General features: G+C 41.1%; 1 protein-coding gene across 10 annotated transcripts in view; it reads right to left on the reverse strand.

The window, feature by feature from the left end:
- Positions 1-25,671, reverse strand: part of MTCL1 (microtubule crosslinking factor 1) — a 104,348-nt gene that overhangs the window by 25,698 nt on the left and 52,979 nt on the right. For 3 of the 10 annotated variants that reach the window (XM_082294331.1, XM_082294340.1, XM_082294339.1), the window contains exons 4-10: positions 23,816-23,875; positions 21,721-21,798; positions 16,622-17,947; positions 15,519-15,674; positions 7,860-7,982; positions 4,817-5,047; positions 3,070-3,258 (exon numbers count right to left, since the gene is read on the reverse strand). In XM_082294331.1, the coding sequence (XP_082150457.1) occupies positions 3,070-3,258; positions 4,817-5,047; positions 7,860-7,982; positions 15,519-15,674; positions 16,622-17,947; positions 21,721-21,798; positions 23,816-23,875 (2,163 nt within the window). The remainder of the gene's footprint in view (positions 1-3,069; positions 3,259-4,816; positions 5,048-7,859; positions 7,983-15,518; positions 15,675-16,621; positions 17,948-21,720; positions 21,799-23,815; positions 23,876-25,671) is intronic. The other 7 variants (XM_082294335.1, XM_082294333.1, XM_082294334.1 and 4 more) reach the window with 7 other exon arrangements.

Here is a 25,671-nt window from a genome sequence, read left to right on the forward strand (position 1 = left end):
GGACATTGGAGCATTTACTAAATTGAGTCAACAACAGAAATGGGAGCATTCAGCTCTAGAAAAATTTTGGACAAGAGCAGCTGTTTGCAGTTTGGTTCTGCTTTAATCACAATTAATTTTTCTCTGAGAATTTCACTTGAGAATTTCACTGAAGACTTTAGCCACAGCCCGGTATTACAAGCAGTTTAGTAGAGCAGTCAATTAAGAACACAAGGTCAGGAGTCTAAACAGCAGATGAGAACCTGTGGTTTTTTTCTGTCTAATCACAGATCTAGGCAAAAAATAAGCTGGATCTTGGTGCAACTCATTTTAGGATATTTAGGGCTTAATGACTATTCCTTTGGGCTTTTCTCTTAGCTAAGCTTTGAAAACAAACATTGTATGAGCGAAAAGACATCAAATTGGGGATTTTCTTTACACCTCTCCCAGCAACAACACTACTGTATTGTTTTTGATGCTTTTTCCACTGGACCACAGATGTGTACATTCTTTTCTCCTTACTTATCTTACGACATCTAACAGGCATCTCACCCTTTATATTCAACTGAAACAAAGCTCTTCCTTTATCCACAGGCTTGTTCTCCCTGATCTCTTGCCATACACATAGAAACACTACCTTTCAGCAAGGTGTCCTCTGCTGTGCCCCCAGTCCAACTTACCTGTTTGTCTCCTGCCCACGATCAAACTTCCAGCCTGGCTCTTAACCTTGCCTGACTCTTTCTGCTGTGTCCCCCAGCTACCAGCCAAGGGACAATGCCATGCAGGGAAAGATGAGTTGACCCCTCTCAGAGTTCCCATCTACTCTGCCTCTCATCAACTAACCTTTTTTTCTCCCCTTTCTGCTCTGCCATGCCTATATCCCTCCACACACTGGCCACATAAAAATCCCAGACAAGCCAGATTGGTATACTTTCCACCAAGCTGAGTATCTCAAATCACAGTAATAGAAAATTCAAAGTTGCGCGTTGAAATTAAGGCCTCTGCGTTTATAGTTTTTCTCAAAACAATTCCACTTTCCAGGCAGGGTAAAACAGTCAGCAGCAAGCATGCAGGCTGAAAATACAAGCCATCAAATATTAACATTAAATGTTAAAAATAAATATGGGTAACCTCAGGTTGCCATAAGCCCGTTATTTTTTCTGACCTAGTTATCTCAGCCACTCCTAGACTAAGTAAATATTTCATTCCTCATGTGAAGTTAAGTGCTGATGCATTTCATCTTGGAGCTTGTCAGGTAGATGCAGAAACTTTGGGTTCTCCTGGGCAGGTACAAACCTTGGAGACTTCCAGCTGCACCACTCACTCCAAATTCCCTGTATAAACAGTGTTTTTTTCCAGCTGTGGGCTTAAGGAACCTGCAGAAAACCCCTCAAAACTCAGTGTGTTTTTCAGCACATCAGTGCTTGTGAGAAGATGCCCTAGCAAGCGTAGGCAAAACAAATAATAGTGCTTAAAATAAGGAATATTTAGCAAATCCATTCATTCTTGCTGTGTTGAAATAACAGTTTTTCCTGGCTGGAAAGCAAGGAATCTGTTTTATCTTGACAAGTTCATTTGGATATCATCCACAATTCATTACCATGAGGGGTACCAAGATGTGGTCAGTTCCTACAGACCATTTTTGTAAGCAAGATTAGCTGGAACTTCTGTGATATAAATAAAAATGAATTATAAGCAATTTGTTGCCAATTTCTGCCACCTTAATTGAGAACAATGCCTAAGCAATGATTATTTCAAACAGTACATCATTCATTTGAATGTTCTTGGTTATTTTAAGAGATCTATAGGGAAGGTTAGTACATGACAGAGTTTGTACAGAAACAGCATTTTGGTATATATTTATTTTACTAATTCTAGAATAAATCAGTCTACAGATGGAATGCAGTTAGACATGTTCAAGAACATCTCTTCCATGGCCTTCTACAGCCTTTATCAGAAAAGAGCTTGCTGAGAGGAAGACAGGGCTGGGTCTGGTTGACCAGCAAGATGGAACCTTTCCAAATGCCAAACTGAGCAAATGAATACTAACTTGGTAGCACACTTCACAGAAAATAATAGTAAGAGAATATCCTTTTTATGTGATAGAGGCTTCTGTTGCCTGCTGCAACACATAGGCAGCAAGCAAACAGGTTGTCCACAATCATGAGAGTCAGGGGAATTCAAGGTGAAGAACTCAGATGCAAAGAGACACACAATCCCCAGGCCCTGCAGTGACTCCAGCCAACTGTTGTGATCATAGGGAGTACATATTTGCCTGAGAGCTGTCACTGTGGAGCAGGCTCCCAAGTCAAGGGCCTGGATAGAGAAGGGACATCAGGCATACAGACTGAAGACTTTTTTTCCTTGAATTTGTTTTTCACATAGAATTCTAGCTCCATTCTATATATGACTGCAAATAAATCCATGTAACAGGATGCTCTCATATGAACAGTTTCCATTTTAAAAATATAAGAAATCTATCTCCATTGAATGTTTTTTATTTGTATTGTTAGGATGGTTAGTTTATTAAATGTAAAAAGGAAAAAGCTAGGATATATGGCAGTGCTCTGACACACAGTCAGGGCACAGGATATGCCAATGAAAAATTGGCATGATTTGATTTTGGGCTTTTAAAAACAAGCCCAGTGACAGGAAGGAACTTTTACATTGTTTTCCCATCATCTCTAAGGGAAACATTAAATACATGTGCTACTTTCTTAAATTATTTAAGGGAAATAAAATCACATGTTCTTGCTAAAAGCTTGACAGCAGAGTACAATAGGTGTGCTCAGACAAGAGGAGCATGTAAATTCTGCAAACCATCACATTCTGATAGATGTTTCTGGGCAAACAGCCACAAGAGGAAATAGGATTTTTCACTGATAGCATCTGTCAACAGAAGAACAGTAATCATGTGGCTCATGATTAAATTTAAATATAAATATAATGGATGAAATTCACTCTAATTGCTGTGTAGCTAGAATTGTTTACACAAATATGATTCTAGGTGATTTAACACAGCAGCACAGAACTCTCTCGAAAAATCCAGAGTTTCCATTCCCAGGGCAAGATATATGAATGGTGTAGTACCTGCTTCTGCTGCTGCAGTAATTCTGCAGTCTGCAGCTGCGGTCCATGATCAGTGCTCTCCGTGGTGGGACGCTGGGAGAAATCTGTCAGTGCAAACACAACATCCTCTTCCTCCTCCTCTCTCTCTGCATCATTTGCCTTCTGCTCAGACTGAATGCCCAAGTCTGGGAGGGCCTCAGGGTGCTCGATCTAGAATGCAAGAGGGAACACAGAACACGCTTTTGCCATTTACCTCTGGGGCCAGAAATCTATGGAAGGACCAAGGGGAAGGGACTGCATCTCCATGGTGGCATATATTGACTTCAACTCAGGCTACAGAACTGATCTTTGGGTGGTATATAACATATTGCACATGTGAACACAACACTCTACAGGCCTGTAACACGGGATCTACGCACCTGAGATGGGTGTAATGTCATATGATGGATATAATCCATCACACATTAATCAAAAACTAAAAGACACTGGTGTATTGTGTGATGAAGCAATAGAGATTAGGAAGTATCCAAATCTATCACTTTATTTTCTGCAAAGCATGAGCAAAACGTGACTCCAATTATGATTAGAGCTGGGCGGATTATAAATTAACCAGACAAAAATCCTGAACAGTCAAGAAACGAAAGCTTTTTGGTATTAGAAGATGAGCTAGTTTACACAGAAGCAAATTAATGCTGCTGAAGTAAAGTAGAAGAAAATTACTTCTAAGTAGTTACTCATCTCTTGTTTCTGACTCATATTACCACAGCAGATGAAAGTAAAGATGTTCATCCACCCTTTATCTAAGAATACAAAACACTGGAGTATTCAACTTAAGCATACTCTGACCAGACCTGAAAGGTTACTTGTACTGCCAAATGCAGCAAACCTTGAAAAACGCTAGGCACAAAAGCATCAACAATACTGAGAAAAATTACTTTGTTGCTTACCACATGGCTTCAGAATCACATGAACCTGCAAAATAAATCTATTGTTCTCAAGAATTTAGTATAAAATATCAGAATGGGGAAACACTTTATTTTTTTTTCTTTAGCTAAGAAGCAAATGGTAGTTCTGGGTGTGCAACTCAACACTTCCTTTACAGTGAGTGTTGGCTGGCAACCACACCCCTGCTGAGATGTGTCAGCTTGGGGATTCCAGGTTGTCATGTACTTCTGAAATTCCTGATCTTGATTTAGCCTCTACTTGGAAAAGCACCGTGATGACGACTGGTGTACTGCTGCTGACGGCGATAGACGCATGTATGGAGAGGGGGAACAAAAAAGGATGATTCACTGTGAGTTCCCACAAGAAGCTGTGTAATTCTCCTGTGAGCACAGAAACAGAGCTTCCCTCCGTCTGTATTGCTGAAGGCTTTGTAAGGAACACACTGTGCACGGGATGAGAAAAACAACAGCTCAATCCATCTAAACAGATTTGACTCCCTCACCTTGCTAATGTGCTTTTTTGCTTTCAAAAAATTACTCAGGAGTCATATCTCTGAGACCTAAGTAATTTTGCATTTGCTATGAGAGAGTTTTTCAGGACCAGCTGTTTGTACTAGTTGAGGGTTTCCATTTAAAGATGGGTGATCTGTAACATATCATGCAGAATATACTTCAGCATAAGCCAACTTAAGCTTTCATGTTTAATTTGAATCCCCTTTCAACATATGTGCAATTTTAAAGCTGCTGATGCCACATCATATTTCAAGTCTACACTTGAAGGGACATCCCAGCACTCATCTGGGTTGTTAAGCTGGGACACTTACCTCTAATGTGTCCTCCCCTTCATCCTCCATTCGCTTGCCTTGCCGCCAATGTTTCAGCAGCCACTTCAGTTTGACATACAGGAGAAAGGTGTCCTGCTTGAAATGCCTGAGTTCTTGCTGCAGCAGATTTTTCTCCTGACTCCAGGTCTTCTCTTCCAGTTTGTTCTGCAAAGTCAAGCTCTGCACTTCCAAGTCTTTCCTCCGCAGGGTCTGCATATGCTCCTCCTCCAGCTTTAATGGAATAACAGGCAACATGTCAGTGGGGTGGTGTCCTGGGGCAGTCTCCAGGACTTGTACTTCATTGGGTGAGACAAACTGAAATCTCTAATTTTCACCAGTAGTGAGTAGCTATTGAGTTTGGCTCAGTAAACTCAATAAGGAAATTAGAGGATAGCAGATGGTAAGTTTTGCTTAGATAACTATATGAAAGTAACCTGCCATGGAAGTGGATATTTACTTCAAAGATGTACAACAGCTCTGATGCTGGTTGAACATTTTATAGTATTCATATTTTCCTCCCCCTCTTGATTGTATCTCTGCAGTAGGTTCCCAGCACAGCCACCAGCCCACACTGCTGCACATATCACACACACTAAATGCATTTGCAGCCATTCGTACAAGGTGGGATCACAGCTGCCCTTTAGACAACCTGAAATATTTTCCTTGCAACTTCTCTCCAGAGCCACAGACTCAATCCTTCCACGGTGGCTACGTCTCCCTCTGCCTCTAGAAGGGCAACACTTCTGAAGAAACCACCTCCAGTACTTCAGATACAACAATTGCTCCCTCACTTCTCACAGTTCATACTTGAAGGTATCTGAATGATACCACACTAAACAGTCTCTCATTCTGGCATGACTACCTGGGACACAAGCAGGAACTGAAGAGACAGGAACAGATTGCAAGTCAGCATTCGACATGTCTCAGCCTTAGTACTAAAAACACCAAGAAGAGCTCATTCTTTAGAGGACACGTATAATTACACCTGTTTCAATGCAAGGCCGCCTGAAACATCATTCTTTAAACATGACCTCTCCCCCAATATATAAAAATCAAACCATGGCATGACCTGAACCCAAAAGCACTTGTACAAGTTAGTTGTACAACATCTCATATTGTGCATGGATGAGAAAGTGTTTCCACTTCAAACAAGTGGTGACTTCTTCATTGATGAAGAAAATGCAGACGGAAAATGAGTACAGTCACTGTTTACAGGTCCCAGTTTCTGTCGTCCATTCTGCAGAACAGCAGCCTCCCTTTTTCCTGACCAGCTACATAGATGAAATCTGTGAAAGCCACAGTACACTAATGACCACAACAATCCAAACCATCAGAATGCACCCTGCAACAAACAATTTTCACATAAGAATAAAGAATATTTCAGGGACTAGGACTACCTAGCAATAAATACTGCTAAGAAATATGTGTTTGATTTTCATGGCAGCATTCAGATGCTTCTGAAACAGGCCAGTCCATACTAGACAATTTACCAAGGACTTGCCTGCCATCTAAATGATGTGCTCTGGCATAATGTAAATTTTTACTATCTATGCTACTATGTGTTAAAAAAAGTTCACAATTAAATTGAAGTTATTTACTGTAGTTGCTAGTTTAAAGGTGTTTAAAATGAAGCTTAAAAGTAGTCTGGAACAAAATTAGTCATAATGGCCCGAAACACATACACACAACTCTGAATAACACTCATGGAGATTGTACACTGCTAGCACACAATAATTCGATGTCATTAAACATTCCTAAAAGTGAAATAATAAAAGAAAGGCTGATTTTAAATTTAATTTTTACAGGAAGAAATAAGTAGATTTGATGATGATTCTTCCACCAGATGAAGTTATGGTTAAATACAGCAAAAATCTGAGTAATTTTCACCAGCAATCCTGGAAGCTAATAAAAAAGGTACATTATCAACAGGATGGGCATAATCTGGAAAAAAAAATGAAGAATCCAGAAGATGCTTTTATTCTTCTATTTCTGCTGGCTGTCAACATGAACAACTAGCCTTGATTTTGGCGCATTTGTCATTGTTTTTACAAGCTGTTATATTTCAAGTCCCTGTGTCATGAATTCTTGCAGAAGACCCTAGTGGAGGTAGATTCATAGAGTATTATGCTTTTTCAATGGATAGCAATTGCAAAAGAAAAGAACTTTAAGAGGCAGGCATAGCTTCCAAAAAGCTTTCACAGCCAAGGCAACTAGGAAGGAAATCAATTGACTGGTTGCCTTCAAAAGCTCCAGTGGAAAGCTCCTGTGGAGATCAACTGAAAATTAAAGTTAGTTATGAAAAAACCGAGAGATACCACTTGGGCATAAAGAGATTAGTTGGCACAAGGAAAAATTCTTTTCAGTATGCAACAATTATGCTGAATTTAGTCTATAAAGTAAATTTAAAAAGAAAACTTCGGTTAAGAGCCAAACAGCCTGCAGAAATTAGCAACAGATTTTTTTCGCTCTAGGAGCTAGAGATCACAGAACGATTGACTAATCTGTTCCAGCCTTCAAAAGAGCAGGGGGAGCTCATGTAAAAAAATATGATTTATTCACCAGTTATTAATAAGAAGATTGGAAGCATTGAATACTGAGAAATACAAGAATGTCCTGATTTGTTTCTCAGCTATATGTGCATAACAACTCCTCTAACTTCAGAGAAGTGCTGGATTTTCTTTGGGCTAGGAGAAGTCAGAATAAGGTATAGAGCTGAACTGAGCTCCCAGGGATCAAATGCACCCTTCTCCAGCTCACGGAGAGCTGAAGGGTGACAGAATTCTCCATGCAGTATTTCATGTCTCTACCACAATTTCCCCTGCAGAGGGGAGGACAAAACGCTCCACCAAGCAGAGAAGCCAGATTTGAAGTGGCAAAAGAGGCCTTGAGTTGAGATTTCCCCAGATTCCAGATTCTTCATTTACTCACACAAGATCAGACAGGCACAGGCATCAGGACACAAGTTCCCACAGTCCTGACAAACCAGGCTCACATCACACATGATGGTCATGCGTCTCTCCCAGCATGTGGGTTTTGTATTTACCTGGATGATCCTTTCTGTAAACTTTTCTTGTTCCTCTCGGTGAAGTCTTGTCTCCTGCTCAAGCTGAGCCTGAAGCTCCTGTATCGATACATTCTGTACAGGTAAAACATGGGAATCCCTGAGCTGATCAGCAGGACAAAGGGATAGGTTTAGCAGAAAATATGTCTCTGGGGTGTAAAAGAAAGGAAAAAAGAAGAAGAAAAGAACCGCAGGACAGACATCTGCACAACTCAGGGTTATCAATAGTTAAAACCAAAGCACAGTGTGCAAATAAATAGCAATGCCCTAAATCTGTGTGGGAATTTCCTGTGTGGCTTCTGGAAACTAAAGCTGGGATGCTGATGTTACATATTGCATATTCTCTTCAGGCCTCTGGTCTGGGTTTGCACTCGAATAGCTGAGACTCCTGTTTGCAGGATTACGTATTTGGTGGTACATTTCTTCATCATAATACAAGCTATAAAATTTTAACATCTCTGCACAAGATTAATCTAATGCATGTATATTGTACCTACTTACTTACTCATTGGCAACAGTTTTGATTGGGCAGTTAATGGGATAGCATTTAGTAAACCAGCTAAGTATACCTAAGGTCACTTTCTTCAGATACAAGACAGCTCTTTGCACAAGTCAACTTCATGCTGTGATTCCTACTCAAAATAATTACTACAAAAATGTCACAGTGATAAGCTGTGTGAGCCTGATATCTGACCAAAATAATTAAGTATCCCCCCTTTCAGGTCCAATACTGTTTTAATCTTAATACCTTCAATTTCATGTTCTCATTAAGTTTGGCATCCCATCAACTTCACTCCTGAAAGTTACTTAACTCAAAAATAAAGACCCAAGAAGGCAGAGTCAGATCTCATTATTTATACTACATTAATTAATCTTGTGGCATTTATACTGCTGATCAGAACTTTCTGTGCCCTTCACTTTGTGTCTCTCACATTGGTGCTAAAACTGATTTATCTGTACAAAAGCAATGCTTGGCTGGGTGCCATTTCTTCACATGTGTGACCACAGAAAACACTACAGCACCAAACTCTTACTTCCCAGAGCAAAGATGTTTTTAAAGACAGGATTGCTTCAGGCTTCAAAGCGTAATCCCAAATTCTCAGCTGGCCCATGTCCTCCATGCTCCAACCTCAGCAGCTGCAAGAACATAAGGAAGGTCGTGGGACTGCTCTCCTGGGCTGTGTTGCCATTTCCCTGAAGCATCGGCCCCGGCACCTGCCCCCTCCCCAGGCACTCCTCCCACTTCCCAAGAGCAAAGCCAGCAGCTGCTGCTGTTCAGGCCACACAGCCCTTGTTGGAACATTTTGGTTATTCACAGTGTATTTCTCACTGGAACAGACACTCCTCACTCCTCTTCTAGGGAAAAATGAGATAAGGCAAATGGAAGTATCCCAAAAACCACCTGCAGGATCATACTCTGCTGAAAACCAGAAGAGGACCTACATATACTTTCTGGGCCCTATCAGTTCCTTCTTTACTTGAGTCATTTATTGACTTGTGCATGTCTGTTTTGTACCTGAGGAAAAGACACTTCCATCCCTCTGAAAGGTACACATAAAGTGACTAAGAGAACATTATCTGCCTTATCAATTTCATCTGTCTCTGTAATGTGTCTGCAGACATTTTGTAGTGCAAAAGGTCAAAATTTGGTCTCACAAGTAATTTGAAAAGAACTTCTTGTGATGGGATTTGTCAGTTTTGCACAAGCATTTGTAAATTGTTAATTCTCTCATGCAATAAAGGAAAAATTACTTTCATCAGGACTTTCTGCATTACTTTATTCTGATCGGGCTTCTTGAGGAAGATGGCAAATAAAAAACAATGTATCAGCTAATTAATGCATAATTTAAAAAAAAGAGTCTGTTCCTTCCCTCTATGAATTCAAAATTATTAACTCATCCAAATTTTTAGTAAATATGTAGCCCATGCAAAGCCAAGTTTCAGGGAACTTGGGTGCTAGGATTACGTGGTAACTGTTGGAATTACTGAAAAGAAATTAAATGTATCATAAAGGCAGATGCAGTACCACGGGCACACTGAGTCAAAATCACGTCACAACTGCTTTGCCTCTTTAAGGACAATACATTTTTGTAATTAAAGTTGAAAAGCAGCTAGTGCATGAATGCAGAGCTGCACCCCTTTTTCCTTCCAATGCAACCTGAGAACTCTTCCTAGTCTATAATTAAATACAATGCCATTTCTACCAGATGCACTGGGATATCTGCACTCTTCAAATAATGGGAGGTAAGGCTGCCTAAGTGCCTAATAGATTGCTGCTAAACAATCTATTAGGATAGTGAATGAATAATATTTAGAAATGTATCATGTAATATTTGTGTATGCAGTTCAGGTACCTGGTACTGCACTGATGGATGTCTGTATGTTTATATGTGGAAATCAGTCCCCTATCATACAATCAGCAGGGTATAGTCTGTGGCACAACTGTGGTTTTGTTTTGTTCTGTAAAGCAACACTACTACAAAATGGACACAAAAGTTGATAACCTATTATATTCCGTTCTTTGTTTCCTTTGTTCTCATTAAGGAATGCTACACAAATGGAAAACACCCTGAATATTACAGCCACCACACAATGTACTGACACCACAGAACAGACACAAACTCACTACAACCAGACATACAAACACAATACCATGGGAACTAGGAGCTAGTGCTACTCTACCACAGCACCACAGAAACAGCTGCACTCATCCACAGCTCAACACCGACTAATGGTTTCCCATGTACCCCAGTTATTGCATTACCAGATGCACCTCCACTCCTGTGCCCTCAGACAGGCATTGCCAAATCCTTCTGCTCAGTCCTTTTATCTCACCTGTTATCACTCCAGAGCAAGCTAATCCATGCCGGTGTCTTTACCTCAAGAGGACGTGCAGAGAAAAGTCATCCATGCCTGGGGACTTCGCCACCGCTCCCTCACTGTACTGACCCCTTTTCTCCCCTCTCAGTGTTCACAGCTTTTCAGGTTACTTTCCAGCTCACACAATCCCACATTTCTGCCATGACTTGTATTTACAAGATTGCCATCCAAGACAAGGCTGGGTTTTACTTGTCTGTTTCCTCCATTTTACCATAGCTAATTACAATCTCAATTCGCCTGCAAACTTAATCAATTTATATGCAACAACCGTGAACATGAAATTTCATGGAATCTTTCTCTTAAGCTTTTTTTTTTCCCCAGAAATGATCAAACAAAATAAGGCCTGAGGAGCCAGGGTAGAATGATGCTCTCCAGCATTTGCGTGCAATTCCAAGGAAGTCAAAAGATGAATATTTTATGCTCCTCCTCTAAAGCTACATTATAATGCTTTGATATTTGGATCTTCCATTTGAACACATAGTTTAAAAATTGCTACTTTTTCACACTTTGACAGCTGACCATTGCATGCAACAATCACAAAGAAATTTCCAGTGCCTTTTGCAATATTTTTTACATGCAATTCACATCTAACTGAATTTGCAGAGGCTGCTTCTGAAGATGTACTCTTCTTCTCACCCCTTAAAAATAGATGACATATATTCCATTTGCTAGTGTAGAATAGGCAATAGGCAGCTGTGTGATTATTTGTCTATGCTTATATGAAAAGTCCCTGAGTTTGGGAAAACACAGAACACTTCGCTCCAAGTCTTTAAAAATCCATCTCATTGTATGGATAGTATACAAAGCCTCACCAAGTTCAGTTAGGACTCAGATATCCAGATTTACATCATAAAGGGTCTTTTAAGCCATTATATTGTCAACCTCTATAGAACTTTTCATAGCAAGAAAGAATACAATACATCAAAGTAAATTATTCTTGTTTCCCCTAATCTTGGTGGGAAGGAATAATCACAGCATCAGTTTATCTTTCTTCTTCCCACAACTTTGCATTGGAGGAATAGTGGACGTAAGACATACAACTTTCTATGTGGTCCTTAGTTGTTGTTGTTTTGTTTGCTTTTTTTACCAGAAGAAAAAAAGTCACAATGTGTAAACCATTCACTGTTTCCTTTCTGGGAAAACAAAATCTTTAACCAGAGAAATGGGTGTGCAAATTTTCAGCACATGACTGGGACCTGCTGCAAAAACCATACAGCTGAAAGGCTCTCACATGGAATTATGAAAATTGCACAGAAACAGCACTAGTTAAAAAATAGAACATTCAAACTGCAGATCAAAATTCTCCTCATATGTCCAAAATGGATCCATACAGAAGTTTTTATTCAAAGCAGGTAGTAAATTGACTTACCTAACTTGCACATCACTGCATCTGGTTGGTCCATGCTTAACCCAGTAATTAACTTAGAGTTATACATTTCATATCGGAGTAAGTAAGGAAAATGGGCAAACATATTAAGAATGGCTTAGAAGAAATTATTCTTCAGTGTGTGCTATTCCTATTTTATTACTAGACCTTGAGGAAAACTTGTTGTTTAAGACATGCTCTCACCTTCTCCAGACTATTTGCTTTTATTTTAAATCTCTGGTGACAATTCACCCCTTTTACATGAGTTCCTTTCAGTGGTTCTTTTTCCACAACCTATGAGTGTCAGAGATTTTATGGTATTTTTCTGCACAGAACCAAATGTGCAAGTCTTTAAAAGCCATGTATTAAAATAATCAAAATCTGAAATGCCAAGTGCTTTTGCCTTTGATATATACTTGTTCAGGTAAAGGCAGAACTGATATCCCCTGAAGGAAGAGAACTAGGAGATACAGCTCCAAATTAAAGCATCAAATATCAAATACAAGCCATATCTGGTCATTTGAAAGAGTGACATTTTTCTTCTTCAGAATGTCTTCTGAATAAACAGGAGGAGACTGCTTAAGGAAACTGCCTTTCGTTTATGGATATTCCACTGGTAAAATTCACCAGATGAAAAATTATTTACAATTTTCCCACTGCTTTCCATTTGTTGCCATAGGATGTTTGCTCCATGTTACCTTTTTCAGTTCTCCTGTTTGTTTTAGTCATGGCAATTCTTACTAGTTCACCTGCTTTTTCCTTGGATAGTAAAGAATGATCTCCCCCTCCCACCATAACAGAGTGCTGCTGAAATCATGAATAATGGATCGAACATCCACTCCAATGGGCTCCAGCCTCCCACAACAGCAGCTGAAAGGCTTGTTTCAGCAAGAAAACAAAGCCCTGCTCTTAAGGCAATTTCAAGATACAATTTCCCTTGGACTGGGGCTCTAACCCACCTCCTTAACACGGAAACACATTCTAATAATACTGTTGGACTAACAACTGCAGTGCAAATCCCAAACAATGGCAGATGTTTACAGTTAGGCTACGGGGTAGTTTCAAGCACATGTCTGTCTGCATTTATCGTATTTAATCAAACCATTAGGCTCCCACAGTGCTCATTTTTAAAAATAGAAGAAATTGCTATATGGAAGCTGTTCGGCATTGCTTGTGAAAATTTTAATTTAAAATTCAGCTTGGAAAAAAAAAAGACAAATGGGCTTGCTTGAATAAAAAGAAAACATTTTCCTCAGTGAAATGAAATGTGCTGTTTTCATGCTGAATGTCCACACACAGTAAGAAGATCATCAATCAATGTTATCCAGTGGCCAGTATGTACATTTTCACTCCTTAAGTCAAAGCAGATAAAAACTCATGTAGTCATACCCACTGTGGGCATTAAAAGGTTTGAGTCTCCATTTGAAATTTCTGTGGTAATAAAAAGACCCCTTTGGTATTTGAATAGTATTTTTTCCTGCTCATTCATCTGGAACAAAAAAAATTAGCAGTTTTTGCTAGTGGAGTGTATGAAATAAAAAAAATTATATTAAAATAATTAAATTGAATAATGAAACTAAAATGAATAATGAAATTAAAAATGACACCTTCCAAAATTATTTTGATAAATCTGCTTCACTTAGGTTTGACTACTACAGATTTTAAGATTTCCACAGGCTGCTGACCCACTGAAAAGTTTTAGCATAAAGCACTGTAATAGTCTTTGTCACTTAAGTAATTGTGACTGAAAAAACACCTTAGTCTTTCACATTTTCTCAAGTGAGACTCTTTGAGCCCCAGCCTTGCTCATATTTTGAGCACATCAGGTTCTAAACTGGTTATTCTCTACCTTTGATTATAATTACTGGTTTGTTCCTTGTCAGGCTATGGTGTGAAAACTGTCCATCCTCTGTTCAAGCACAGTTTGCTGTACATATCTTATACATCATCCCATCCTGGGAGAGGGAAAAAAAAAGGTATTGTGCCAAAATTAGCCAAATCCCTAATCCTAACAGAGGCCTTACATATACAGACCTTAATATGATAACAACACTGATCTAAGATAAGGGGGAACCAATAAATATGACAGAATTCAAACAGAAATATTGTAATGAAATATTGCTGGAGTAATTTTCTGACCCTATCTACCATAACTATGGAGCAATATTGATTTCTGATTGCAAAGGGATCCGTGCTGAACAACAAGATTTCTCTACCTCATCAGCCCCTTTCACAGGTGAGGAAGAATTACTTTACCCTTCAGTGAGAGGCTTATGGTGTCCTGGATTTATCAGATATCCTTCCTGAGGTCTTTTATCACTGTTACAAGTGAAAAGTTGGAAAAGACGCTGCTGAACAAATTTATTGTTCTAATCCTACCAAAACTCTGTGCTGTCAGGATATTTTAAACCAAACCAAACAAAACCAGCAAAGAATTACCTGTGTTAAGATGAAGGGCCACCCTTCCTTTTAATATTCAAGACATCATCATGCTGTTTGGCTACCAGCTGCCCTGAAGTTTTTATTTTCCTACCCCTGGTTTCTAGGTCTTGCAATTGTTTACTTGCAAACCCAGCTGCCCCAGCCAGCACCCAGACTCAGTTAGGGGTTTCAGATATATTAAGGCTTCTTCGTGTGTCCATAGAATTAAAAACATGTTAAAACTCATCCCTCACTAGAAGCTACTCTGATCATCACAGTTTCAAGAATTGGCTTCCCAGAGGCCAGCAGAAAAGTTTCTCACTGCTCCAAGCCCACCTTTATTGAGACAGAGTAGAAATTGTTTTCTTCATGACCAATTGCAGTGTATGGACAACCGTGCTCATGAGAAAGCAGCTAAGGAGGTGTTTACTGAGGCAGACATGTCCTCTGCATGAATGAAGATTCAAATAAAAACTGGTTGATGTTTTTGACAAATGAAAAAGTACTCAACAACCCAAACAATGGAGAATTATGCTTTAAATAAGCTTTTTTGGAAACTGCAGGGTGGTGTATTCCCTGTTGAGAATCACCATGCACACCAGCATTTACTGACAGGAAAAATGCAAAGCAATCTCTATCTGTAGACTTTCCAGATTTAAGGTGAAATCTGGAAGCATGATTGAATATCAGGGATTACAATATCTTCTGGACATCTTTCACTTCTATACTCAGTTGTAGTGGGTCCCTGAGCTGTACTTTCGCCCTTGGCAAAGCTACTGGGAGCAGGGTGATGACTTCAAAGTTAGGACCAATTTGCTTCCATGGAACTGCACGGGGTAACTGAGATCAACCACAGATTTCACAACAGGGGTGTCATATTTGATCTAAATTGCTCCCCCAGCCCCTGGCTTCTGCTACTCATCTCCTGGCTAAGGCAGCAGGAGGCAGTGAGTATGATGGGCTGCTTTGCTGACCTCTAGACTGAAACAGCCCTTGTCTCCTGGCCTGTAGAGTTTAATGTCTCCATCAGCTCTGCGGTGTGGGTCGGTGGTGGCTCGCTGGTGGCGAATCTCTTGCTCCTCTCCACGATCTTGTTTGAGCTGCCACTCCATCTGATCCCTCAGTTTGGACTGTTAGGTGCATGGGCGGTTTATAACAAAAAAACAAAAGGACAGGAGGGAATAAAGAAAACAAAAATGGGTAAGGTAGACGACTGAAAAACTACAAGACAAAGAAAAGCGTGAACAGAAAAAACAACTTAAATACAGTGGCATAAGAAAGTGAAGAGAACAAAACCAAAATGAGGATGAGCAAAATGATGGGCTGAAACATCTGAAAAGCAAAAAAGAGAAAGAGAGGAAAAAAGAATGCAAACACTGGTTATGAGGCGCATGCAATGAGGATGCATGAGTCAAACCAACAGCAAGCATACAAGTCATGAAGGATATGGGACACAAGGCTCTTCCTTCCTTACTTGTGCGGTGCAGAAAAGCCATATCCAGTGTGGCAGTTGTGGCAGTTTAGACATGCGCCCATGGGCAACGCTTTAGGCAAGGCAGTCCTTCGCTGGCTACAGAGCTTCTCACTCGCTGCTCGGTTAGGGGAGTGAGCTGTAAGCAGGCTTTTCAAAACACATCACTTAGAAAACTGCATTTGGTTGGGTTCTTTTGGCAAGGCTTTTGAGAACATGCCTGACCCTTTTACAAGAGAGCATAATAAAGACCTCCTCACATTTCTTAGCAAGGCTTCTAATTTACATTCATCAGAATTTTTTGTTTTAATTAATCACCTCTTTCATGGGGAAACACTGCTGTTACCGACAAAAAGAAGACAGATCTCTTTAACACCAACGGATTAGCCTTTTTGCCACGAGGAACCGCCTCTGAATCAAAGGAGTTGTGCAAATAAATAAAAGAAAAAAAACCTATAAAGTGTTTGTTTAACATTACACACTTAATACACTGCGGGTCTGAAATCATAACAAAGCAGCTGTGAGGAAAATTAGCTCTAGGGTAGCAATTGCCAGAAAGAAAGAGAAACGATAAACAGAAAGAAGGCAAATAAAAAGCTGACCTACCTGGAAGTCGGTGATCAATTCCTTCCCCAGGTTACCAATGGGAGAGTCTCGGGACATGGATGTCATTGTGGATAGGAAACTGGAAGACTCTGTGAGATGGGGAAGAGGAGAGAGGTCCTCCATCTGCTCCTTAAGGCCCTCTCCAATGTGATCAACCTTTTCCAGGAAGGTCTGAAGCTCCTTCCGGAAAGCTTTCATCCTGGAGTTGACGGTGTCCAGTAGCTCTGGTTCATGCTTATCTTCTCCCCTTTCCTCTCCACTTCTGAAATCCTGCTCAGTGGACGGGCTGCTGGTTACATGCACCTTTGCATCATAAATCAAGCTGTCTGTATCGGTGATAAGGCGCTCCACGGTCCTTTCAAGTCGCTCAGCCTCACGTTTGATGTTAATTAATGACTCGGTGTCCTCTTTCACTCTCAGGAACTCGGCAGAGCACAAGTCGCTGACTTCTGATGGCTTCCCACTCCCAAAACCCGAAGTCTTCTCATACACTTCTTCCGAGTCACTCTCGCCCCCAATGGGTCCCTCTCTCTTTGGTTGTGGTGGACGACCATCTTCACTATCGCTCTCTTTTTTCCCAGCGTCACTGTCAGCGTCGCTGTCCCTGGGGCTTGAAGTGCGCAGGCCCAAGTGAGAGGCAAGATCATAACGCTGGACGTTGGACATCAGGACCCTGTTCTCATACTGGAGCTTCATCACTTTCCCACTCAGCTCATTGATTTGTGACCTGGCCGACTTCAGCTCCTCTTGCAAGGTCCCACCACCCTTGGATGCTGTGTCATCCAACCAGCCTGGCTCCTGGCCTGGCTCAAACTTGAATTTGTTCAGCTCATTCGTTAGCTGCTTGTTGTGATCCTCGATTTCAGAGATTGACCTCCTCAGCAGCTCTGCTTCCTCTTCCACAAACTGCAGGTGCCTGCGCAGCTCTGTGGCTGACTCCACAGAGTCTCCGTAGGGCGAGGTAGGAATGCTTGAAACGTGGTCCCTGCTGAGACACTCTTTTTCATATTGGCACCTCATATCCTCCATCTCAGCTTTAATCCCCCTGTTCTCCACCTCCAGTTCCACTATTTTTCTGCCCAGTATGTTGGCTTCCTCCTCCACCAACTTCAAACGAAGCTTCAGCTCGGCCTCCCTGGTGCTGGGTGGGCCCCCTGCTTCCCCAGTAGGCAGGGGACTGTCCACGTCTCCATAGACGGACTTGTACTTCTGGAGCTCCTGCTCCAGTTCATCCTTCTCCCTCCCCAGTTTAGCCATCTTCTTACGCATCAGTGCTGCCTCCTCTTTGGCAAACTGGAGCTGGCACTTCAAATCAGCACTGTCCTCCTGCCAGGAATAATCACCCCCCGTCCCAAGATTATATTATAATAGAAGCACAACCAGCAGCTTATTTTCCAAAATCTCCACCTCCCCATCCTCTGAGCTGTATCTGTTAAGTATGCAAACAATACACAGACAGAGCTGCACAAACCACACAGTTGACACATTTCGTGGCTTGGTCTTGGTTAAATTGGCAAAGCAGCTTGATCAGAGTCAAAGAGGGAGGAAAAAAAAAGTGTGCTTGTGCAAGTGTTCAGTGATGCAAGAGTGCCAGCACAATGTTTTTTCTCAAATGCTGAGCAAATTTTGTGGAAAATAATGACTCAAATGAAAAGGCTCCATGATTTGCTGGCACTTTTTGTTCCATTTACCTTTAATGACTTGTTCCCCTTTAGCATCATGGAACAAAGACTACTCAGATTAATTTGCTCATCATAATCTCAAATTTTGGGCTCCTTCAGCTAGAACGCACAACAAAGGTGTGCTGAACTGCGTGGTTGCCTTGAAACGTGAAGACTTTAATTATTGTGATCTCATGATGCTATGAAATAGACGGAGTTCCTAACTTGCTTTCCAAATAGGAAACACACTGTTGTCTCTACTGCTGTCATTATTAGGACAGAGCAGATTGTGATCTGTTTCTGGGATGAACAACTGTTCACAAGGGAGATTGGTGAAAACATGTGAAAAAGGGAAGAAAAATTCATTAAACCGTGTTTACATCCAAATCCATCCCATGTGAAAACCTGCATTTTTCAGGAAGTACCAGGGTGTTGAATGACTGTTAGGGGTTTTTTGTGTGTGTTGGGCATTTTAAAGTACTGCATCTCATCTCAGATGAAAACTCCAGTGTGTATTGTGCTGAAATAAGAGACAAGGTTAAGTAAATTCTAAGCCAATGAACAATTTCTTTGCATGAATTGCTTTCATGAATTGTCATGGAGATACAGGCACTTGGCCTCAAAAGAGACACATTTATCAGCATTAGCAGTATAATGGAAGGCAGGCTTTGAAAGATGATCTCTTGAGACAGCAGATTTTATCGCTGTTGGTAGGCCATGTGGACATATGTGCAATTATATATGGAAACTTCATTTTGGTCTCCAGAGCACTCTTATCTTTCAAAAGCACCATTTTGTTATAATTCCTAATAATGGAAGCCAAATTCAGAGGAAAACATGACTGACTTTAATTGTTCACTCAGATCAGGCTGTGAAAACAAAAATTACAAAACTAATTACAGCTCAGCAATCTGAGGAAATGATTTAATTTCTATAGCACACATCCTGGCACACTGGTCTTCTATGTTACCTAGATTAATTTGCCCCATTCTATTTACATATATACTAATTATGTCTTAATTTAAGCTGTTAATAACTAAACAGACACAAAAATTATTGGTTGTATACTTCTGAACCCAGTCAGCTTCCTGATTGATGCTGCTTGCTGTACTGTTGTGACTTTAAAATGCTAAATAGAAAAAAAGTTAACTTATATGTTAATAACATGGTAGAGGTAAAAAATATTCAAAGTTTCTGTTAATGTGTGATTTTCATTGATTACCAAGAGTCAAACACAACTGCAATCAGCTCATGGGTTGACTAAAATTTTGGTCATCGTGTTTCTGGCATCAGAAATACAAGTTTTAAATTAATTCAAGCGAGGTGCTTATGACTGATTAGAAGCAGAGCCTCTAGAAGATGGGCTTTCTATCCTCTCTATTGTCTCCTTGCATACACATTCCTCTTTTTCACAATATTTATAAATTGCTTTTCTCTTTATAACTCAAAATTGCAAATTAAGAATCAAAACCTGGCAAAATCCTGTGAAGCCTCTGATGGAGTCACTCTGAATTTTGATTGCTCTGGCTGGATAAGGCTGTATGATTAAAGCATCATCTTTGGCCAGGGCTGTACAACACATTACCTCTGTTTTTCCTATCACAGTGAATCAGTTTATCCCCAGAACTCTAGGTTTTGCTTCTAGGGAAATACAAAGATCACAAGGAAAGTTACAGCCAGACCAGTGCTGCACATCAGAGCTCACAGGTGGGATGATTACTCCTGGTTATTTATTTATCTGTTAATAGCTGATCTGACATTTTCTTTATTCTGTCTTTGCAATCCTGCATTCTTTACCCAACTTCTTGTCTCTCTGTGGCTTCAAGTGCCCAGCCATCAATGGCAGTAGCTGGTGCCTGGCACCTCCCTGGCTGCAGGCAGCTAGAGCCATGCCTGAGGGAAGGGGCAGCCTGCCCCCATCCCTCTGCTCTGCCTGGGAGCACCAGGGCCCCGCTCCCACCCTGGGGTCAGAGGGAGCTTCAGCCAGACGCCCACTGCCTTTCAAACACCAAAAATAACAGTCCCTGAGCCGCACTTGGGATAACACACTCAGCGTTTTGAAGCTTTTGAAGAAAAGGGAAAGGCTTCGATGGGTTTAGGGTCAGGGCCCCAGTGTTTTTGCTCAGCATCACTGCACGACTCAATGCATCTGTGGAGTTAGTGTGCTATTACTGCAGGACAAAACCACTGTTAGCTGCTTTAATGGCATTACTTTATTGCCAGGTTTTGTCTTAGCAATTTTTTTTTTTTTTAAAAGGATCAAATGTTTAACTTCTGGTTTTTTGCAAGAGCTGAAACAAGCAAGATTTTTTTTATTGAACAAACACAAGCCTCATACAAAACAACAGAGCTGATGGATGTTAATCTCGCCTACTAAATACGGATCCCATCTGGAAAGGTGAGAAAGCTCTAGATCTTCCTCGCTTCCCTGCCAGGGAACATCCCATTCCCCTGACAGCTTTTTTTCCAAAGGAAAAGAATGGTCAGGAGAGGTTTATCAGCCAGATCTAAGCATGCCAGAAGGGTGGGACTCCAACCTTCATGCATCTGTCCCTCTGAAACTTTGTGTACAGAAATATCAGTGATTTCTTGATCAGTTGAAACCAAGTAGAATCAGTGAGAGGGTGAGACACCCACACAGGCAAGCAGAGTTTTGACATGTAAGGAAAACTAAAGAGAGGCCAAATCACTGAAATTAAGAATAGTTCATTATTAGTTAAATCGTGAATGAAAAGACAGGAGGGGAGAAAAAAAAGAGGGAGAACAACCTTTCCATGTTTTTGGAGGAACAACAGGCTCATATCCGAGGAGCCGAATATGGGCTATGGCCTCCTGACTGTATTAAACATCCAGCATGTGGATGCTTTCCTAAAATGTGTATGTAGGACAGATCATATAGAAAGAAAAGAAGGAACAGCAGTGCAAAAATGTGACAGTCATGGTGCTCAGTCATGGACTTTAAGAGATCATTAAGGATAAATGGGAGTTAATCATTACCAATGGTGATTATTTGCATGCAATTGCACTGTGGCTCTGCAGGGCAATTCAGAAGGATGTTAATGGGTAAAAAAAGCAGAAGGAAAAAACCCGGATCCCTCCCTACAGAGTCTGCTGTCTAATTTAGACAAATGTAGAATGTGGAGATAAAGAAATGAAATGTATAGGAAATAAATTAACTTCATTATGCAATGCAAATGCATAATGGTGTGAGAGATGTGATGAGAATGAAGAGCTGATCAAAAATTCCCCAATATAATATTTCTTTTCTGGCACGAAGACACAAAGCTAGATAGAGGCCAACACCATCTCCTCTACCACCACCACCAGCTCAAGGGAACTGCCAGGCAGAAGACTGGTAAGCGGTTTTGGGGTTGCAAGTCTGACGACAGGGCAGTACAACCAGCACCCAAGCATCTGGCTGAGTGCCAGCTCTCCTACCTTGCGCTGGAGAACCACTTTTCTTTGTGTTTTGCCTGGTGCCTGGTATTTTCCAAGAAGTTCCGTTTTGCAATTCTGCTGAATAAAAACTTTTTTCTTCAATACTGCAGAGGCGGGTGAGTGCTACTATGAGTTCTGCTTTTACACAACTTCAAGACAATCAGCTTCATGGGTATTATTTACTTGGTGTGCCCTGTGGTGGGTGTGATGTTCCAGCTAATTTTCATGACGAGCTCTCAGTAAGTAAAACACCAGTCTTGTCACATGCTATACATATCTGTAAGCATGTGGATGCACAGAATCTAAATTTAAGGCCTTCTCAGTCACAAAACATATAATGGGTGTTTGTACTCATTCTAGGTATTTAGGGTGTCTGTCCCTGAAGAGCAGCATTTTCAACCTCCTGGGCTGTGTGTGTACCAACACTTTCGGGCCATGCCCCAGGACCTGGCATGTCTTTGACCAAGTCAGGCACTTGCTGTGATGTGCCCTCATCTCAACCAGCAAATACCTCTGAATGGATGCCTGGATTTGGAGACAGCTCTGGGTAATACCCTGGAGTTGGGAGATAGCCAGGACATGTACATACAAGCTGGGCCATGTTAGTATATAGGGTTCTTTCTCTGTCTCTTCTACCCTAAAGTATTGGTGAAGAAAACTGAATGGCTCCCTTGCAGAGTGCTGATGCAATGGTTTTCATTTCCAAGCCCAAATCCTTTGCTTGCAATAGTTACGATGTGTGTGTAGAGGGTAAAGGTTTTTCTTCCCATGTGGCTTCTGGGATCACTTCCCTGTGCTGCAAGTAGTGCTGAGCTCTCACTTGGTTACTCAGTTAATTTTGTGAAGTCGTATTTAAGGCTTTCCAAGGCAAACTACAGCTTCTCTTGATGCCTGGGTTTGGGAGGAGGAAGTAAGCACATTCCCTTTGAACAGCTCTGTGTTTCCAGGAATGAGGAAAGGAAGCACAGTGCTGCCCACAAACCCCTATGGACACAATCATGGCTGCATGTAGCTTCATCTGTAATTTGCATGTGTGTGGGCATGTGTATATATTTCATCCATATATCTTACATACTTGCAGAAAAATAAACTCTCTGACCTGACTGATGACTTAAATAATTCTCCACAGCAAGTGCCGCATTTTAAGCTATGATTAAGGCATGCTTCTGTCATCTTGGCGAGGACGCTCGGTCTGCTGGGTTCTGGGAAGGCAGGCTGAAGTGCCCTGGCCACCACAATCCCCCAGTATGCCCACTCTGCTGCCTGCCTTACAACCTCAAGTTCAACATATTGTAGTGATTTATTATGGTTTCTGTTACAAATCAATGGATTTTAAGACTAGACAACCTATAGGTCTCGGCTGTGTACACCGAGCCTGCCAAGGGGGCAGCAGGGGAAGTGCATCCCTTCACTAATGAAGGCACAATGTCTCTCTTGGCTCCTTTCCCGGTGAGGTGAAATACTATCCCCATCTCTCTGGCTATAAACAGTAACTGTGTGGGTGCTGGGAAAAGCTTTAACTCCTACAGTCAGCACAAAAAGCAGAGGAAACAGGGCAGACTGCTTTCCTGAGAAGGACTGACCTATGAGATTCCAGTAAAACTGGTGTCCAAAGAGAGACTGAGTGGGCATCTTAGGCTCTCCATTGTACCTCAGCTTTGGGGAGCACAAGTTCGTGCAATATCAGGAAAATCAAACCCTGGGCTGCGACACAAGAGCTCGCGAGGTGTCGTTGCAGTGCGTGAACTGTATTCCTGCCAAGACACTCATTAGCACAAAGTCTCTGGCACAGTGTATAAATTTAGTTAGTCCCTGAGCTGCGATCCAATTCTTTTGTGAGGCAAGGTGATTTGCTCTTCTTGTAGAAAACCTGTAGCCTGAATCAATGGATACAAGCACAGTGAGCCTGAGAAGCTGCACATTTTAGAGACTGCACTTGTGTCCTAAATTGCTTTATCTCTGGGAGGTCTCAGTAGATTAAGGCCTAATTGCACTCTAGTTAATATACCCAATGGCCCTGTCAAAACCCATAAAAACAAATTTTGAGTTCTATCATGTGATTTTGCTCAAAGTTGCATGTTCATGGAAACCATACCTGGGTAAATGTCTTTTTTTCTTTGTGGATTTCTCTGCTGCCTCTCCTCTTCAGGGAACTCTGCAACAGAAACAACACTGAGTTATTGATAAGCTAAACACAAAGCCTGCAAGTTTGGCAGGTCTCACCACTATACAATTAATTTAGGAGAAAGAAAGAATATGTTCCTGTGCAGCTGGGGATTAAATTTTTCATAATAATCCTTAAAAGAACAAGATGATCAGGTGCTTGTCAGTGAATCTTTTAATACTCAGAATTTCCCACCAAAGCAAGGAATAAAATTAGCTGAAACTTCACAGAGGGGGAAACATCCCCCCCCCTTTTTCTTCTGTGGACCACCACAATTTTTGGATAAACTTTCTTTTTGCATGGGGCAATGATTCATGTTTGATTAATCCAGGGCAGAAGTCCAAGTATCTTACTCACAGTCAATGTGAAACATATTGTGGAAACCTCAGAGGAAAGCAACCCCCCAAAAAATAGGCAAGGACAAGCTTGTTTAAGCTATGTGGCATAACACTGTTTGTTAATCTGTGCTAGCAAACATATTCAGGAGCCCAGATAAAGACTGGATAATTCTCCAGGTATTTTTGAATTTACTTCATAAAATCAGATTTGATTGGTTTTGCAAATCTTTATATCCTTTTATAAGCAAATATTTTTAAGACATGGAAATGATGTCATCTTCACTGAGAAACCTCTCAGCACCCAAATGGAAAAGCAGAGTTTTCCTGAGAAGTGAGAGGTGGAGCACCATCAGGACATTACTGGTGTTTACTTGTGTGTCAGGACTGGTGTCCAAAGTGATGTGAGCTGGGCCTATTTAGAAAAAGCATACATTTGACACTTTTCAGGTTGAGGTATCAGAGGGGATCAAAAGGTATTAGATAAAAAAGAAGCAAGAAGCTGGAAACTTTGGAATTTGAATTCAAAGCAGGCCGTGTTGCTCTGTGTCCAGAGCCTATACTCCCCAGATCACCCTGGTATTCTGGCCTCTTTTATTTACTACTTCTGTTTATATTTGCCCTGTGGGGGACAATTTCCAACTGAGGTAAAGCCTGGACTCTCATGGGTTGCCCACAGTATGCCTCTCCTCTGGTCCATGTGATGGAGCAGTGTCCCTGGATCAGCACCTGCTCCCATGTCAGATGGGCTAAATCCCAATCTCTGTAACCCACACTAACCCAGCACTGCAACACATGGGCCCAGCAAAGAGGAAGAGAAAGGAGGGAGAGGCATCCTGTTAATTAGCTAAGTCCAGTCTCGTGCCCAACCATGAGCTGGCAGAAAACGCCATGTGAGCTCAGGGACCAGTGCACACACCCTATACAAATTCAAACCAAAAGCTTCCCCTGGCTTTGTAGTTTCTGCCTGTTCAGCTATGCAGCTACTGCACATTATAATTATTGCACACAAAGACAAATCTCTCCTTCTACTCTTTGTTATACACATATAAGTAGCTAAAACCCATTCATACGCAGCACCATATGCCCAAGACATACTACAGTTTATTTTTGCTAATCTGCTCTCTACTTTAATCCAGTGATTTCCTATAACTAATGAAGCTGAGTAAGAGAAATGTCTTTTTCTAGATACTGAAACAGTTTGATTAAAAAAGACTTTAAACACTAAAGTCATCATATAAAAACCTGTTACACAAGCTTAGGCAGGATAAACAGTTACTGTTTTCTCTCTCTTTTATTTTTTTTTTTTAATATGGTGTTGTTCTGGAAGCATATATGTAACTGAAAGCAATCAGCAGTCAGCAGCATCACTCCCAGACATGCAAGAGGGGTCACTATGGTTGAAGAGATATGGGGCATAGCCCTGATCCTCACATTCACTTCTTTTCCATG

The sequence above is a fragment of the Coloeus monedula genome (genome assembly GCF_965178545.1).
Source record: "Coloeus monedula genome assembly, chromosome: 1".
NCBI lineage: Eukaryota > Metazoa > Chordata > Aves > Passeriformes > Corvidae > Coloeus > Coloeus monedula.